The sequence below is a fragment of the Ailuropoda melanoleuca genome, chromosome 14 (assembly GCF_002007445.2).
Source record: "Ailuropoda melanoleuca isolate Jingjing chromosome 14, ASM200744v2, whole genome shotgun sequence".
In the NCBI taxonomy this organism is placed as follows: Eukaryota; Metazoa; Chordata; class Mammalia; order Carnivora; family Ursidae; genus Ailuropoda; species Ailuropoda melanoleuca.
Window position 1 is genome coordinate 90413933 of NC_048231.1, and position 18747 is coordinate 90432679.

Consider the following 18747-nt stretch of genomic DNA (forward strand, 5'->3'; position numbering starts at 1 on the left):
TTTTTTTTTTTTTTTTTTAAATAAGTAACCTCACATCTTCCCAGAGCTCACCTTGCCACTTTTCCCTTTTGGATACTCTGCCGAACTTTAAGACACTGTGAGAGCACTTAACTCAGAAATTCGTGACGAAGAAGGAAGTGAATAAGAAAGCAGGAAAAGAGTTAAAGAAATTAAAGATGTATCTTTTCTAGGTCTCCAGTGGGTTGTTGTTGTTATTTCTTCCTTTTTCTGTATATGATTTAACTGCAGGTTAAACACTCTTTTCTCCTCCTCTGGCATGACGATGATGGGATGTGCTAAGGATAAAAGTCTCTGCCGGGTCCCAAGTCTCTCATCTCGGTTCTTTTTGGGTACTCGTCTCCAGAGCCAAAGTCCATGGTTTCCGGATAGCTGGAAAATTCCTGAGGCGAAGGGAACTCCTCTGCTGAAGAGTGTGTCCGGTGCCCAAACACCTTCTCCTGCAGCTCGGCGATGTCACTGCGGATGTCGGCCAGCATAAGCAGCAGGAAGTCGAAAGACCCAGGGGGACCCTGTGCACACGAGAGGAATCAAAGCTAGAAGACCACAGACTCAATCCCGCACAAAGCCATGGCTTCCATGGGCGCCATCATTTGCTACTCCCCCTGCTTGATGGCAACTATTTAGTTGATAACTCTGTGTCCCCAAAATGTTGTAAACAGAACAGCTACTACAGTAGCCAGGTCGGGGGGGGCGGTATTCTTAAGATTGCCTTCTAATTCCTTCATCTTCCGTATGAGCTAAGGTGACACCTTCTCTCTCCTCCCTCCTAATTCTCAGCTACATCAAATCTGGTAGAATGAAAGAATAGAAGAACCCTCCCACGTTACTTTCCAAAGAAAACGGGGAGGTCCTTATGGAGGTGTAGAGTAGCGGTTAAGAGGTTGGGATTCTGTTGGGTTTGAATCTCAGCTCTGTCACTTACTAGCTGGTCTTGGGGAAGTTACTCAGTTTTTTTGGGTTTCCATCTCCCTATCTGTAAAATGGAGATAATAATAGCCTCGACATCATAGGGTTTCATAAGTGAGGATTTAAATGAGTTAATATATATAAAGAGCTTAGAGCATCATAAATCCTCTAAATATTATCTTTGGAAAAAAGTAAAGGATTAAAATGTTTATAAGGATCACTGACTACAACCGCGACCTGAATGCAGTTCAACGTATGTTGTGAAGACATCCATTCCCCATTGACCGGGAAAGGTCCAAGGCCTTCCTCATTTTTCTATGGATTGAACATTTAAAAAAAATCATTGTATAGTATTTGTTAAGCCTTAATTTCTGTGTAGGGCTGTGTGGGGCACATCAAAATAATGTGTCAATGGGCAAGGTCTGGGCTTGTTAGAGGCTTGCAGGAACATCCTTATCACCCCCCAGCCTCCGACGCCGTAGCTACCGCCTCTGAAACCACAACTCGGTCTGCAAAGCACTTAGTGGTGGATCGTGTTTTGATAGTAACTGATGCTCATTTGAAGAGGGGCAGCTCAGATGCCATCGGCCACTGCACAGGTGAGTGGACAAACATCCAGGGGTGCTAAGGATAGCCAGGATCAGACGGCTAATCTGTGGAAGCGTTGAGATGAGAACCCAGACCTCCTACCTCTAAGCCGAGGCCGTCTGTCTGTCTTCAGAAATGACACTGATCTTTTCAAAAGCAATGGAGTTGCTTGAATTTTCTGTGCTTTGGATACTACTAATTTTCTTTTTTTAATCTCCCAGACACCAACATATATCCAAGCCAATTTATTCTCAACGGTCCCAAGCAGCCATGCACGTCTCTGCAGTTTTTTGGGACGGGCTGGCCGTCTGATCTGCTAGAGTCGCAGCGGTGGCTAAACTCGTAAGTGTTCAGAGTTACGACAGTCCCGTTGGATGTTTTAGGGCATTCTTGGAAATAGACTCACGGCATACTGGTGGTTTTTTTGGTTTGTTTTTTTTTTTAGTCTTAAGAGAAGACCTTCCACATAAAGATTAGTCATGATAAAAGAAAAAAAAAAGCAAACCAGAAAACAGACTTAAAAAATAAATCCCAACAGGTCTTAAAGTCCCCCACGATTCTCCTCCTAACCACTGAGTCCCCCTCGGGTAGGCTGAGTAATGGCTAGAAGGGGCTGGCTGCTGCTGGTAAGATCAACTTACAGGCTCATCAGACCTATATCCCCGAGAACATTCCCCCCGAGGGAGCGGGGCAGAGAGTGCTACTCACTGGCGACCCTCTGGGTCCAGGGGCTCCTCTCTCTCCCTGCAAGCAGAAAGGTCAGATTAGCTGGGCGGACCACGTGGGATGCCACCATCAGTCTCTATGCAGACCGCGCCCCCCATCATCCCTGCCCTGCACAAACAAGTATTTTCTATTCGAAACAAATGGAAGCTTGAAGCTAGACTCAAGAGACCATTTGTTTGAACAGAACTGCTGGGGTCAAGTGTCTCTCATTCCGATTTCCCCCTGGGGCCGTGTATTTTCAAACCAGATCTGACAAGAGGAATGCCTGTATTTCCAGGCAACGTGTGCAGTAACTTACCAACTTTCTAAAGTAACGCACACGGACTTATTTGCAGGGCGAGCAGCTCTGGAAGCGAAAGCATTCACTTGCAGAGATTGGAGCTTTTCCTGTTCTTGACGTAAACACGTCAAAGGAGTGGGGACACACCACACAGCCCTGCAGAAGAACACTGGCCCAAGAGAAAGAGCCCTGCTACACAGGGGCTTGTTTAAAATGTACAAGGGTGCTTATTCTTAGGGGTGGTTTTGGTGGTTTTTTGTTTTTGTTTTTTTAATTACAGTTGTTTGCATCTTAGATTTTTTTTCCAGCTTGGTGGGGGGGAAGTATCTCAATTTTGCTACGTGCAAAATGAGGACAGGAAACAGAGCCTGGGCTTTACTTGATGCCTGCCCAGTAGGCTGCAGCTGGGGAAACTTGGGCTGTGAGGACGACTCATAACACTGACCTTAGAGCCGTCTCTTCCTGGCGCACCTGGCGGACCCTACAAGACAAAGGGATTTAGCTCAACAGAAGGAAAACACACCGGACAAGAACACACTGTCCCCAACAACAGTAAGTGGATCTCTGATAAAATACTGACCACAGGGCCCCTCCGGCCTTGTTTAATGTGGGACAGATCAGGAGATGGTCCCATGGGTCCCATTGAGCCCCTTGGGCCGGGCTGCCCGGGAGGGCCTGGCATACCGGGGAAGCCCGGGCTCCCCTTTGGTCCTGGTGAGCCTGTAATTAAAGAACAGCTCATTAGCTCCACATCCCATGAGGAAGATAAGGGCTCTGGCTGACTGGAGAGTCTGGGAGCCCTTTGCAGCCATTTCTCTTTGCAATCTGCCATTCGCCTTCTGATATCTCTACTAAGATGCCCCACATGATCAGAATTCTCCATCCTTACATAATCATTGTAGACCACACTTTTCCAAAAACATCTCAACACCCCTTCTCTGTAAGAGAATTAACAGCTTACTTCACTGTGTACCATAATACTATATAATGTGCGTGTCTGTGTATATTATAGATATATATTATACATTAGTTATATATCAAATATAGATGTATATAACTATATCCATCACATACATACATAACACATACACTCCATATGGGTTTATGTAGTCATTTCTGGAGACTATTGTCTTCTGAATATCCTAACATTTAAAAATTGGGAGATTCCCTACAGAAATCTGGATTTGTGGCATCTGTTTGAAGACAGGAAGAGCTAAAGCCCGACCGCTACTTTCCCAATGGCACAATGGCTTAGTTTACTCCCCACCGCTCACACCCTGCCCCTTTATTCACCTCTGCCACCTGCCTGGTCCCTGTAGACATCGCGGGTTTTCTTTCTTTCCTGAGGCCTAATGTGACAGAGCCCTGGGAGTATACGGAGCTTAAGGACAAGCTCCAGGGCTGCTTTTGTGCCCGCTTGTTAGTAACTGCGTGCATGTCAGCATTGGCCATACTTGTCATGGCAGCTGATGGGGAGTGACTGACAGGCCTCATCTCCCTTGAACTACACACACAGAGAGCTGGAAACAGTCACTCTGGCTCGGGCTGGGCTCTTGGGGCAGGGTAGCGTCGGTCACACAGGGAGGGAATGCCCCACTGGCTCCTGGGGAACATAGCTGCTAAGTTGTGGGGCAGCACCTTGGCGCAGACCTCAGGATATTCGCCTCTGCATTAGACCCTGAATGTCAGCCGGGGCAGGGGGATGAGGGAGAAGGGGGTGAGCGCTAGGACAGTATTTTTTTTAATTGTAGTAAATGACATATAATATAAAAGTTACCATTTTAACTACTTTAAGATGTATAGTTTATCGGCGTTAAGTACATTCACCTTGCTGTGCAACAGATTTCTAGAACGTTCCCATTTTGCAAAGCTAAAACTCCATACCTACTGAACAACAAGTCCTCATTTCCCTTCCCCCAGCCACTGGCAACCACCATTCTACTTCCTGTCTCTATGAACGTGACTGCTTCGTTTACTTCCTATTAGTAGAATCGTATGGCATTTGTCTTTTGTGACTGGCTTATTTCACTTAGCATAATGTCCTCAAAGTTCACCCGTGTTATAGCCTGCAACAGGATTTCTTTCCTTTTACAGCTGAATAATATTCCACGGCTGTATATACCAGCTTTTGTTTATCCATTTATCCACCGATGGACGCGGATAGCTTGGCTCTTGTGAATAGTGCTGTCATGTATGCAGGTATGCAAACATCTCTTTCAGATCTTGCTTTTGATTCTTTTGAATATTATACCCGTATGTGGAATGGCTAGATCATATTAGTTCCACTTTTAATTTTTGAGGAACCTTCCATCCTGTTTTCCATAGTGGCTGCACCAGTTTGCATCCCGCCAACATGGCGCAAGGGACCCCTTTTCTCCACATCCTTGCCAACGCTTGTTCTGCTCTGTTCTTGATAGTGGCTGTCCTAATGGATGTGCAGGGGTACCCTGCTAGTTTGCATCTCTGATGCGTGATGCTGAGCATCTTTCCACGTGCTTTTTGGCCATCTGTATACCATCTTTGGAGAAATGTCTATTCAAGACCTTTGCCTATTTTTATACTGAGTTGATTTTTTTTATTGTTGAGTTGTAGTTTTTTTTCTTTCTTATTCTAGATATTAACTCCTTTCAGATAAATGATTTGCAAATATTTTCTCCCCTTGTAGACTGCCTTTCACTTTGCTGATTGTACCCCTTGATGCAGTTTTTAAGTTTGATGTAGTCCCCTTTGTCTATTTTTGCTTTTGTCATCTGTACATTGGTGTCATACCCAAGAAATCTTTGTCAAATCCAACATCACGAAGCTTTTCTCCTATGTCTTCTTCTAGGAATTCTATAGTTTCAGATTTAACGTGTAGATCTTTAATCTATCTTGAGTTTATTTTTGTATATGGTGAGAGAGAAGGGTCCAACTTCTTTCTTTTGCATATGGAACAACATGAGTTTTTAACCTGTTTTCAGCTGTTGACTTCGTGAGGGTATGGGCTACGTCCTAAATGTCCACACATTCGCAGAGTCCCAGGTACATACAGGCTCTTTAGGAAACGTTCCACATCAAGTGAGCACACTGAAGATGGTGGGCTGATTGCTGTGCTAGAATTATTTGCCAGCAATGTCTGTTTCAAATGCATACAGTAATACTTGTTGAAAATACCAGCTAGCACTAGTGACAGAACACAGCGACAGGATGGAATAATTTTCAGGCAACGGAAAACAGAACAAATCAAATCAAAGAAACAAAGACTTCAGATTTTTCATATTTGGTGAAGTCTTTTCTAGCTCACAGAATAATTAGGCCAAAGTTAAAGGCAGTCAATGTTTTCTCCAAACATGTTTCACACCCTTACTCTCAATGCTGCTTCCAGCCATAACCTGAAAGAGTTGATCTGGGAAGGGGACCAGATTCCTCCTATAACTACATACTTCACCTCCAGGAGCAAAAGGACGGGCCGGAGATAACATTTTGCCTTCATTTACACAATCAATGAACTTCAGAGATCACTGTATGTCAAGTGTCCTTAGAATGTGGGGCTTTGATGTGCGAATGGCAACATCTTACACACAACACTGGGGGTCGGGGAGCAGCAGCCACCCCCTCACCACCAAAGCCAAAGGATTCCAGCCCAGCGTAGTTTCCCGTGCTGACATCTCAGTCTGTGATTCATCATAAGCCCTGGGACTGGACTTCCAGTTATGGATAAGAGAAACCTTATTATCTCTCCAGCTGCCCCAATACAGCTCAATGAAGGACATTACAAACTGATGCTGGAATTAAGGAGAGAGAAAGGAAGGATTGGAGGACAAAGTAAGGGCACAGTCCTTTGCTAAAGTTAGTCCTCTGCTACTCTCTGCTCCATCAAGGACCCTGGACAGCTCACACTCTGTTAGAAACCAGATGGCAGAATTGGAAAGGAAAGCTAGCAAGTCATTCGTTAAGAAGAGAGACAGCCAATGGTACCCTTGTTTCTACTTCACTTGTCCTTGTTGGAGGGATCTGTAGACTGGCCTGGAGATGACCTTCCTCCAGGGAAGCAGAGCAAGAAGACACTCTTTAGAGAAGGGGGGGGAACTCTGAGTTGGGGATCAATTTGCAAGGAGACCTACATCTACTTAGAAGCAGCAAGAGGCTGCCTGTGGTCGGATCTGGAGAAAATTCCACCATGGCCCAGAGCACCTCGGGTCAAGGGAATGAACAAGAGGATAAACCAGGTCCTAAACCAGTTCTTGTTCCCTGTACAGACTGAGACCCAGTTTGGTATGTTTGGTAGAAACCGGGAGATTAAGATATAAGTGAAAAAGAAAACAAATAAATAGTCTGGAAGGAATTTGGGGCCTCTGTTGTTGTTGAACTTCCAACCTCAAATCTGCCCATATTCTTCCTGCTTGAACAAACCCGCCTACTCCTCTACGTGCCGGTCAAACCCAAGTCCTGAGATCACGGCAGACCATCACCGCGGTCTCTCCTGTAAGCCCCCACAGCAAGAAACGCCTGCTCACTTACTTAAGGGGCATGCGGATACTGCTTTCTTTTATTTGCCTTTGCTCTCTGTCTTGTCTTTCTCATTAGACGGCCAGGAGGTCCTTCATAACACCTAGCACCTACTAAGCAGTGATAATCAGGGAGAAGACACTCCATGTTTTAGAATCATCCGCTAACACTAATATCATTTCCTTTACGGGTGTGGATAAGATTCTGTTGATCTATCTATGGAGGGACATATAATAAAATATAAAACATCATGGAACTATTTTTGACAGTTCTCATTGTGGGGTGCCTGGGTGGCTCCATCGGTTAAGTGTCTGCTTTCAGCTCAGGTCATGATCCCAGGGTCCTGGGTTCGAGTCCCACCTTGGGCTCCCTGCTCAGCAGGGAGTCTGCTTCTCCCTCTGCCTGCCACACACCCTGCTTGTGCTCTCTCTCTCATAAAAATAAATAAAAATCTTTAAAAAAAACCCTTCCAAACATTTGTTAAAAAGAAAAATAAAGTTCTCATTGTCTATTTCCTGACGGATTGATAGGACACTTGGGATTTTCTTCAAGCATGAGGGTGGATCTCTAAAGCAAAATGCTGAATGCAGGAAGCCAGACAAAAACCACACCCATGGTGAGATTCCATTGCTCTGAAGTTCTAGAACAGACAAAACTAGTGATAGAAAGGTCAGTGGTTGCCTACAGATGGGACAGGGGAACAGACTGCAAAGGGGCACAAGGGAGCTTTTTGGGGTGGTGGAATTCTGTATCTTGATACAGGGTAGTGGTAAGTAAGAGCCTGATGTAGGATATACACATTCGTCAGAATTTGTTGAACTGGATTAAAGGGGTACATTTTACGGTATATAATTGTATCTCACTAAAGTCAACTTCAAAGAAATATATACAGATCGATATATATATAAAGAAATATAGATGTATGTTCACAAACAATAGGGGAAGAAGGAAGTAAGGCTGACGAATGGTAGAAATGAGGCTGGCCACGGGTGGTTACGGCCAGCTGACGGGACCCCACGGGTTCCTCACCCAATTCTATTTTTGTGTGTTCACATTGAAAGTAAGTCTTCATTTTGTTTCTCTGTAAAATGATCTCTAAGAATCTTACCCAAGTCCAGGACAATGACCTTCTTCTTCCAGATTTCCCCCAGTTATGAGGGTTTCTCAGGCTTAAGGACCCAACGCCCCCAAGCTTCTCATGACACGGGTGTGGGAGCTCCCCGGACTCCTGCGGCTCCCCTCAACCACGGAGTGTGAACCTGGTCAAGCCCGCACCCATGCGAGCTTCCGGCAGGCCGTGGCTGGTGGCCCCGCTCCCCTCCACTGCCCTTCCCCCTCCTCTGCCCTTCCCCCACTCACCAGGAGGGCCCTGGCCCCCAGGCAGCCCAGGAGGTCCCGGAAGGTAGGCGTTTGAGGCCAGCACCTTGTTGCCAGTGATGTACTTGCCCAGGTCGGCAGCACTGTTGGGGAGCAGGGCAATCTGGAAGAAGAAGAGGGTCCCCGGTCAGGAAGTGATGACTCCACGGCCAGGGAGATGGTGCACATTCGTGCGTTTGCAGAGGCTGCAAATCCTTCTCGTGGTCATTCCCCTCTATCTGAGCCAGTTAGAGCTCAAAGGGGCTGTAGAGATCCCCTTCCAGATCCAGAAGCCTTTCAGTGAGAATTACTTGTATGTGATCACTTGGCTGGTTAGTGGACAAACCTGGACAGTCTAGATATCATTAGACTCATTATTACCATAATTGATAGAATCTATCTGTTTCAGACTTTCAATTTGTTAATTACTTTATTTAGTGCCAACTAGGTGCCAGGTCCTGTGCTTGGTTCTAAGGTGACAATGGTGATCAAGACATGGCCCCTCAGCCCTGGGAGCCAGGACCAAGCATGTGGCCTTATGGTTCACCTCCACACTCATGTGTTCGGGAACTACTGGCAAACAGTGACTGATGGAAAATATGTCTGCAAAGTTTTGGACACTCCTACCTTCAAAAGGCAGAGGCTACCTTCGGCCCGCTGAGTGTGGGCTGTACTTAGAGACTCATCTCCAGTAACTGGAAAATGGCGGAAGTGATGGTGTGTAACTTCTGAAACAGGGCATAAAAGGCACCACTGCTTCCTTTTCACTTTCCCTCCTGGGTTGCACTCTAGGGGAAGCCAGAGGGGCTGCCCAGACAAATGACCTTCGCATTCCTTGAGGTCAGGTAAGCTGTGTGAATCAGACCTTCCAGGAGAACCGAACGCTATGAACCTCCATTTCCTCACCAATAAAGGGACCACCACCACCCACCTTTAGGGCTGTGGGGATTTAATGGGGAATGTAGGTTAGGTGCCCAGCACAGGACCTGGAACATAGTAAGTGGCTTGATAAATGTTCTAGTCTCTTTCTTTCAAGAAGCTAATTTGGGGGTACAAAGTCACGTGGAGAAAGGCACATTTATGAGGGTCAGAGCTAACCTCTCCAGAAGGCTTACTCTGGGTCTTGGAGTCCCATAGAAACCAGGAATCTCTGAGATTTTCTGGAACATGTTATATCTGTCCCTACATCCTCTTGGAGGAGGCCCTGCTTAGAAACCCTGTGCCCAGAGAGCAACAGAGGCCAGGAGAAGGTGCATGGCAGTGCTCCTCCCTAGCCTTGGAATGCTCTGATGCCCTCCACCCATCTTTGGATCTGAGAGATCAAGCCTGGAGGATGAGACCAGCTCTCTTTGCTCCCTTGTAAAAGTCGTGAGGTGATCCAGTAAACGTCAACCTCTGGTTCCCGGCTAACCTCCCGCTGGGTAATTACATCCCAGCTCCCCTCAGTTCCTCGATGCATTGGCGGGATGCGTGGGAGGTAAAGGCGCTAGTGCTTTGGAGGCAGATGTCTAGGGTCCTTGGCTGGACTTGCACACACACAGCAGAGGATGGGCTCGTGGGATGCAGGTGTTTGTGAAGGTCATAGTAATATAGGAAGGGTCTATGTTATCCTGGATTCCAATTGCTGGAAACATGAATATCATTATCTCATATCGGCTTTTGTAATAAGGAATCTACTTCAGAGAGCTGTTGGTACGAATCAGGTAGGTGCTGTCTGTAAAGCACTTTGTAAGGACATATAATTAACGTTATTTAAGGGTGCCTGGGCGGCTCAGTCAGTTAAGCCTCTGACTCTTGGTTTTGGCTCAGGTCATGATCTCAGGGTTGTGAGATTGAGCCTTGCATCAGACTCTGAGCTCAGTGGGGTGGCTGCTTGAGATTCTCTCCCTCTGCCCCTCACCCCACACTTACTCTCTCTCTCTCAAATATTTATTTTTAAAGATTTATTTGTGAGGGAGAGAAAGAGTGGGGGGGGAATGCTTTCCCAGGGAGAGCAGAAGGTAGAGGGAGAAGCAGCCTGATGCAGGACTTGACCCCAGGACCCTGGGATCATGACCTGAGCCGAAGGCAGACGCTTAACCCACTGAGCCACCCAGGCATCCCTCAGATAAATTCTTTTTTTTTTTTTTTTTTTTTTTTTTAAAGTTTTTTTTTTTTTTTTCGAAAGAGGTAGAGAAAGCCGGGGGGAGGGGGAAAANAATGCTTTCCCAGGGAGAGCAGAAGGTAGAGGGAGAAGCAGCCTGATGCAGGACTTGACCCCAGGACCCTGGGATCATGACCTGAGCCGAAGGCAGACGCTTAACCCACTGAGCCACCCAGGCATCCCTCAGATAAATTCTTAAAAAAATGTTACTTGGTAAACATTTACAAAGCTCTAAGTAGCAAATATTGTTTTAAGTCCTTTATAAAAGTTAATATTTGATCATCATGAAAACAAAAATAGTATGATCATCCCCTTTTANTCCCCCTCAGATAAATTCTTAAAAAAATGTTACTTGGTAAACATTTACAAAGCTCTAAGTAGCAAATACTGTTTTAAGTCCTTTATAAAAGTTAATATTTGATCATCATGAAAACAAAAATAGTATGATCATCCCCTTTTAATAGAAGGGAGGCACAGAGATGTTAAGTCACTTCCCTAGGGTCATACATTGAGCATGTAGCAGGGCTACATTTAAACTTAGTCTGTACAGTTCTGGAACCTTTGCTCCTAACACTACACCAAGCTGCCTCTCTCAACATCACCAGTGATCCTCGGCAAAGCACTTCCAGCCACTTTAGTATGGATCAGTCCTCCCAACATCCTGAGAAGGCCCCTTCTGCAGAGCCACTAGGTCAAGGTAGAGAGGAAGTCACAAACAATTGAGAAGCCATCTATCTGCCTGGTACTAACGATGGGGCTAGAATGTGCCAACGCAGACTGTGGCCACAGATGTGCGCATGCCTCCAAAACCGCCCTGACCTCCCCCTTCAGAGGCTCTGTCTGCCCCCTTCCATGTGGCAACTGTTGGTGGACTCACTACTGGCTTGACCGCCCAGAGAAGACAGTTTATGAAGGCAGGACTTGATTCCACACTGTATGAATGCCCACATCTCCCAGCCCACTGTAAGGCACAGCGGGTGCTCAACGGAACCCTTCCCAAGTCGTCATCCATGCTCTGCAGCAGCGCCCAGCTCAAAGCAAACAGTCCACGCAGCAGGAACACAAGGGGCTTCAGGAAACTGGCTCCTTGCCTCAGACTGTTCCTCAGTGCTGACAGGCCTGGCAGCCTCCCTCCCAGTTAAATGATGGATATCTTACCTATTCCCAAATCTCCCTCTTCAGCCAAATCACTCCCCCCACCCCCAAACCAAAGAAGAAGTTATGGAGCCAGAGGCACTGGGGTCTGCATACAATTTTTAAAAACTTTTTATTGGAAAATAAAAGCACAGAATCTGGAAACTCCACAAATCTATATATCCTAGCAACTGAGTATAAGGCAAGTACCTTTTTAATGAAACCTAAGTCAAAGAATGGAACTTATTAGCCCCTCACCAGAAGTCACCCTTCATGTGCTCTGACCCAATCATCTCATCCTTCCGCCCCCAAAAGTAACCACTGTCCTGATTTTAATCACTTCCTGTGTTTTAAAAATAATTTAAAAATAACCTAACTATGCATGCCTACACACTATGGTTTAGTCTTGTTCATTTTAAAAAATGATAGGCCTTCAAGTTTCTTTTAATCAGCAGGTCGTTGTACTATCTCTTTCTTTTCCTGACCATTTATCCACCAAAGAGCCCAGGATGCTTACCCTGTCGAGTTCCCCACAGCTGGGGCTTTGCTGACTACACTCACAGGGCAATTCAGCAAGTCTGCGTACCATTTTTTACCATGAGGTTGGCCATGGTCCAGGACACCCAGTACCTACTTCCTGACCATAGTGTATTTGGGTAGGTGTCCTACATTCTTTCTGAAAGAACAGATGGCATCTATCGTAGTGAGATCAAGTTAAAATCAAACAGGCAAACCTGCCACGAGTGCAGGAGCGGAAGTCCAGCCCACATTTTGGGCAGTGACTTTACTTCTCTGAGGATACCTGCATCTTTCTTAGAGGGTCACCGTGGGAATTAAATGAGATCCTATCTGTAAGACTGCTTCATCAACTACAGAATGTAACACATGCTTACAGGTGCCTTTAAAAATGAGTTGCTTCTCATAATGTTCTTTAAATGCCAGCAGTAGCTCAGACTTGCCATAACGCATTTGTAGAACTCGGTATGAGGGGGACCAATTCCAGTCCAACCAACCTCATGAGAGTTGCCACATGAGTTACTGGAGTACTGAGTGTGTGAGTTACCGCATGAATTACTGGACTACTAAGTGCTTGAGAGTTACCGCACGAGTTACCGGAGTACTAAGTGCGTGAGAGTTACCGCATGAGTTACCGGAGTACTAAGTGTGTGAGTTACTGTATGAGTTACTGGAGTACTAAGTGTGTGAGTTACTGTATGAGTTACTGGAGTACTAAGTGCGTGAGTTACTGTATGAGTTACTGGAGTACTAAGTGTGTGAGTTACTGTATGAGTTACTGGAATACTAAGTGTGTGAGTTACTGTATGAGTTACTGGAGTACTAAGTGTGTGAGTTACTGCATGAGTTACTGGAGTACTAAGAAGTACTTGCTAGTGGATTGTACAGAGCGCTACAGCAAGGTCTTTAAAGGTGACGGGTACTATGACACAAAATTTTCAACTCTTTCAACACTTCTCTCACAGAATGTCCACTCTGTGGATGGAGGGAAAGGGAGGCGAAGGGAAAGCCAGATACTGACTTAGCAATTGCATTTCCCAACAACTTGGGAGATTTAGCGGCACTATTCTAACAATCCTCCAGGCTGGAGAAGGCTTCCCTATCGCTCCTGGATTCTTAACTATCCAGGAGAGGAAGCAGAGAGCAGCTTTAGGTCTTGAAATACGGAGCAACTGCCTCCCCCAAGCCCTAATCCTCTGGCCGATGAAACTCGAACGTCCTTCTTCCATGAACACTTTTGGATTTGCTCAATAAACATGATCATCAGTCCAAGTTTAACCTGAGGGTATGTGGGGTGTGTTTATGTGCTCCACCTGTTCTCCCTATTACTGGATCACAGGCCCCTCAGGATCGCGATTACAGGATACATATATAGATCTTCGCAACAACGTTTGAAAGATCAGCAAAGCCGTTCTTCTTCTCTGCCTGTTGATCTCCCTGCTTCGCTGGTAGCTGTGGTTCTCATTAGGGCTCCCTGAAGGTTTGCTGAACATGGAAAAGCAATGTTGTCTTACGCTTACCCTTTGCCCTTTAGAATAACAAAGTTAAACAGATTATATGCACCTCTTTGATGTGCTAAAAGCCTTGGGCAGAAGCAATTAAATAAACAAACGAGAATGTATATGTTTTACCAGCGTAAGAGCAATTTCTGAGTGGCTGACAAACTGGCGGACTGACTGAGCTGAGGGATGATAAATACCGTGGACCTGGGTCCAGGACAGTTGTTCAAGAAATCAGGTCCCTAGATCCATCACGGGGGCATTACTCACAGCGTAACAATGTTACTAGAAATCTGATATTCTCTGAGGCTTGCGTGGGAGCCTTTTAAAAAGTGAGTCAGTCCTCATTCATGTTGACACAAGGCCCCCAAACGGCTGCTTTCCAATGTGGAAAATAAAGCTGCTACAGAAATTCATCATCGGCTTATGTTTACGGACAGGACATTCTCGGTCGTAAAACGTAACCAAAATGTTAGATAAAATAGAACCATGTACGTCCGCCCCAGGACCATGTGTCTGGACGTTCATTTTACTAAACCCTAGCTCATCCTCCTTACAGCTTTGCCACGTGCCCCTCGCTTTTAATGGCCTGTTGTAATAGTTACCTCATCAATCCCCTTCTTGTCTTCATCGTCCCGTTGCCCTTGCGACGGCAGCTCTGAGGGTGGGTGGGCAGGCAAAGCAGAGTCCGAGTCCCAACCCGGGTGGCACCAACCTCCGTGCACGCTCATGAGGTCGTGGGTGACAGCTCATTTGCTTGTTTCTAGCCCTTCTTCCCTTTCCTGCCCGCCGAGCCTCTCCGGTGGGACCGCGCACAGCGTGGGCACGTACCTTCTGCTTCAGCTGCATCACGGTCTGCTTCACCTGGTGGAACTCCTTGCACGTGGCGCAGCAGGCCGCCGCCTCCACCGCGTTCTCGGCCTTCTTGTCATGCCCTGCGGGAGGGGACGGGCTCCAGTGGGTGTGGAGGCTGGAGGCCACCCAGACCCAGAAAGACCGCCTCGCGAACGGCAGTCCCCGGAGGACCCACGGGCCGCGGGACGAGTGGGGGAGAGGGGCTGGCGATTTTACGGTTCTCAGGTCACTGACCGCACAACCGGATCAGGGGAGAGACGGGGGCACCCCCCACCCTCCGGCCCCCGCTACACTCTGTCTCCAGCTCTTCCCACTCAGGCACCTCGGTATCTTCTTCTTCCACACGTGAACATGGGAACCACGGCCCCTTCGTCAGTGCTTTTCAGGAGGTGGGATCCACCCACCTCACACGATTTACACTCCCATCCCAGGGCCAACATTCACTTGTACATTATTCCCGGAGTTCAGGCAATGGGACTCCAGGGCGGGGCTCACAAAGCTGGTCCTTGACGGCTCTGATAACCCAGTTGTTTAAACACCTCAGGCCAGGTGGGGTCCCAGATTGGGGCTGAGCACGGACCCCAGGGAGATGTGACATCACGTGGGGAAGTGTCCAGGTACTCTGGACATACCTGCCTGAGGTACAAGGGGACAGGCGCCAGGAGAGGCCCTCGGCCGTCCACTGTGAAGGGTCCCAATGCTGCCTTGTATAGCACTGGAAACTCCAAGAGCTTTTTGTGAAATCATACCTTGCTAAACAATGGGTGATCTTAACGGTGACAGTCAAGAATTCGCACAACTCTCGGCTTACGGTCACGGAAATGGACTACACAAGCCTACGTGTTGGGGAGACTGGACACAGACGTCAGCTCGCTGCGATAAGCAGGTGCAGACCACCGAGCTGTGTGTGAATGAGGTCAGTGGTGTGAGAGGGAGGAAGTGTGAATGTTCGGGGGAGGAGGTTGGAAAGAACAGTCTGACACCCAGGGAAATACAACCATGCCTCGCCCAGAAAGCTTCTGGGGTGAGGCTGGGTGTGCGGAAAACCACCACGGCTGTCTGGAACATAGCTGGGGACAGCTGAGCAATGTCCCTTTAAGCCACTTCTTGTCCTTCCTGGCTCACTGGCTTTTCTTATTTCCCCTCTTCCTGGAAGCCCTCTGTGCTGTCTCCATTCGTGGAAACCTATCAACTATCAAGACCCAGGTCAGATGCTCCACGAAGCCTGTCCTCTCTCTACAGCGATACCGCAGTCCTGACATCCGGCAGCATTCGCTGCATGTCCACGCATAAGCTTCCCTGCGGAGCGGCCACCAGCACCACAGCGTGAGCCTCCTGAGCCCTGGAGCTGCTGGCAGCTCACGTAGCAGACACGCAACACGTGTGAAGCAGACGGTCCCAAGCTGACCGGTTTCCTGCCAAAATCCGTACGTGGAAGCCCTAACCCCTAGTACCTCAGAATGTGACCTTATTCAGAAACAGGGTCATTGCTGATGTGATTAAGATGAAGTCCTACTACCGTGGGGTGGGACCCAAATCAACGTGACTAGTGTTCTCATAAAAAGGAGACCTTGGGACACAGATGTGCACCCAGAGAGACCACCACATGAAGACAAGGCAGAGAGCAGGTAATAGGGCGGGAGCCAAGGAATACCAAAGACTGCTAGCAAAACCCCCAGAAGCAAGGAGGGGGGCATGGGACAGATTCTCCCGCACCGCCCTCAGAAGGGACCGACCTCGGCAACACCTTGATCTCAGATTTGTAGCCTCCAGAATGGACAGGATACATTTCTGTCCTTCAAGCCACCTAGCTGGTGGCAGTCTGTGGCAGACCCAGCAAACGAATAGATGTGCTGGGCATCAGGAGAGCCCCATGCTCACATGAAACTTCCTCATGCGGCCCGGCTGATTTCCCCAACGGCGTCAGTCCCCTGCTTGGTGATCTACAAGATGACTGGTGTTTCTGCCCTTCGGGACGGGAGGGGGTCTGGGCGCAACTTGGCAACTGAGATCTCTAGCTATTCACCTGCAGGACAGGCACAGAGCTCACCTGCCACACCCCATCCCTGCACATCATGGAAGGGCTGAGGCTTGGAGTACCCATGTTGGGAACACACGTCTCAAGCCAGCAGGTTCAAGTGAAGCAGGGCTCCATCTCTAAGTTACCAGAGCAACAGGGTCAACCTCTAGCTCAGGTTTTGAATGACTGGGAAAAGCACCTGGATCTATGGGACAGTGGCAATCTCTAAATCCAGCCGTGTGTAGGCAGTGTAACGACCACCTGGTTCATTCCCACCTCCTAGACTAGCTGCCCTAGCGGTGGCTTCCCACTGATAGCATGTTCAGTCGGTCCACTGGGCAGTGACGTGGACTCACTGCAGTTGTGTAACATTGAGCTGAACTGTGAGGCCAGGGAAGCTCTCTGCTTGGTGGAGGTAAAGTGGATTGGTTAAGAGTGCGGTCTCCTGAGTGCTATGGTCCTGTCTATACAGCCCAGCTGTGTCACTGACTAGCTCAGGAATCTTGGGCAAGTTATCTGACCTTGATAGGTCCCAATTTGCTCAACCATAACAATGGAAGAGTAATTCCTATGGCACAGGGCCACTCTGAGGATTAAACGAAGATAATACCTGTGAAAGAGTGGGTGTGCCACCCGCCAGTAATAAGTGGGAGAGGGTGCCTGGCCCAGTCCTCAGACCCACCAAGCCCTTTGCATTGCTTTTGCCTGAGAACCCCAGAATTCTTGAAGGACAGTCTTAACATGACCAGAATGAGGTAAAACTGACATTTGGTATCTGAAAGTCATCGCGCAAGTTTACTGATGTGGGTTTAGAATTGAGGTTTCCTGAATCTGAGTCCAACACCTTCTCTACAAATCAGGCAATTTCCTCTGGGCTCTTCATTCCTGTTTAATGTACCAATTTACAGTCCTATTTGCCTGCAGAGCTTGGGTTCCTGTGAGGATGACCAGAGTTACTTAGACCAGTCTCCAACGTAACCGAGAGACTCAAGGACATTTCCACGCACAGTATGCTCGGTGAAGAACAGTAGCCTTTCCAACCCCGGTTGTGCTGATGACCGGGAACGGCAGACCTTGCATAAACAGAGGACCCCGGCTCCAGATTTGTTAGGTTTGTCAGCACGGAAGGACAGTTGGAGGGCATCCATCTCTGCCAACCTAGCATTCATCCATTCCATCCCATCTACTGGTCGATTTATACAAGGCCGTCCCGTAACCCACCTCTCTCGCTCATCCATCCATTCCTCTATCCCTCCCCATTCTCCCTCTTGTCCACCCATTTGCCAGGCCATGTGAGGCACTGAGAATGCAAAACAGATGAGGACACCTGTTTAATAATTTGCAACTGGCCTTTGTAAGGAACTAGCCCTATTGGCAAAGCCAGGCCACCACGAACAAAAGTCAGAAGCCCATCTTCACATTCTGCTTCTATATACTTGGTTGAATTTTCCAAGTGTTGGTGTGATGAAGGCAACTTGATATTTTCATGATAAGAATAAACCTCCCTACCGGGTTCTAGACTCTACAGCAGTCAGATCATGGAGTGTTAAAACTGATGTATTCTGGGTTCAATCTCCTTTACAGAGAAGGAAAGTAACTTGTTCTAGGTCCTCCAGAGTGCTGTGTACACAGGCCAGGGGCTTGCACATCCTGGATCCGGCATCGTGGGAGTGCAGTGAGCCGGCTATTGGGAGTTCTGTTCAGGACCCCCGAGTGCTCTCTGGCAGGCAGACTCCGGGGCAGTGGCTCTCCAGTGTGACTGCCAGACCAGCAGCAGCACCATCACTGCCTTGGGCACCTGTTCTCAAAAGTCTGAAATCCTGGGAGCGGAGCCTGGTGCACTGTTCTGTCAAAGTCCCCCAGGGCACTCTGAAGCACACACGCACTCAGCCATCCCTGCTCCGGGGAGTAAGTGGAGGGACTTTGACCTGAAAATGCCTGGTCTGTTCTCTGTCCCTTTGTATCATCAGAACACAGACATCAAGATGAACTGTGTCCACAATAGCCAAATCGTGGAAGGAGCTGAGATGCCCTTCAACAGATGACTGGATTAAGAAGCTGTGGTCCAGGGGCGCCTGGGTGGCACAGCGGTTAAGCGTCTGCCTTCGGCTCAGGGCGTGATCCCGGCGTTATGGGATCGAGCCCCACATCAGGCTCCTCTGCTATGAGCCTGCTTCTTCCTCTCCCACTCCCCCTGCTTGTGTTCCCTCTCTCA

The 18747-nt window shown here is 47.9% G+C and overlaps 1 protein-coding gene across 1 annotated transcript in view; it reads right to left on the reverse strand.

Annotated features, from left to right (window-relative positions):
• Positions 1-6: 6 nt before the first annotated feature.
• The window catches only part of CCBE1 (collagen and calcium binding EGF domains 1), a 243954-nt gene continuing 225213 nt past the window's right edge, over positions 7-18747 (reverse strand). Inside the window, exons 7-11 of the mRNA XM_011231631.3 lie at positions 8369-8489; positions 3102-3241; positions 2967-3002; positions 2224-2259; positions 7-530 (exon numbers count right to left, since the gene is read on the reverse strand). Of these exons, the coding sequence (XP_011229933.2) occupies positions 297-530; positions 2224-2259; positions 2967-3002; positions 3102-3241; positions 8369-8489 (567 nt within the window). The 3' untranslated portion in view covers positions 7-296. The remainder of the gene's footprint in view (positions 531-2223; positions 2260-2966; positions 3003-3101; positions 3242-8368; positions 8490-18747) is intronic.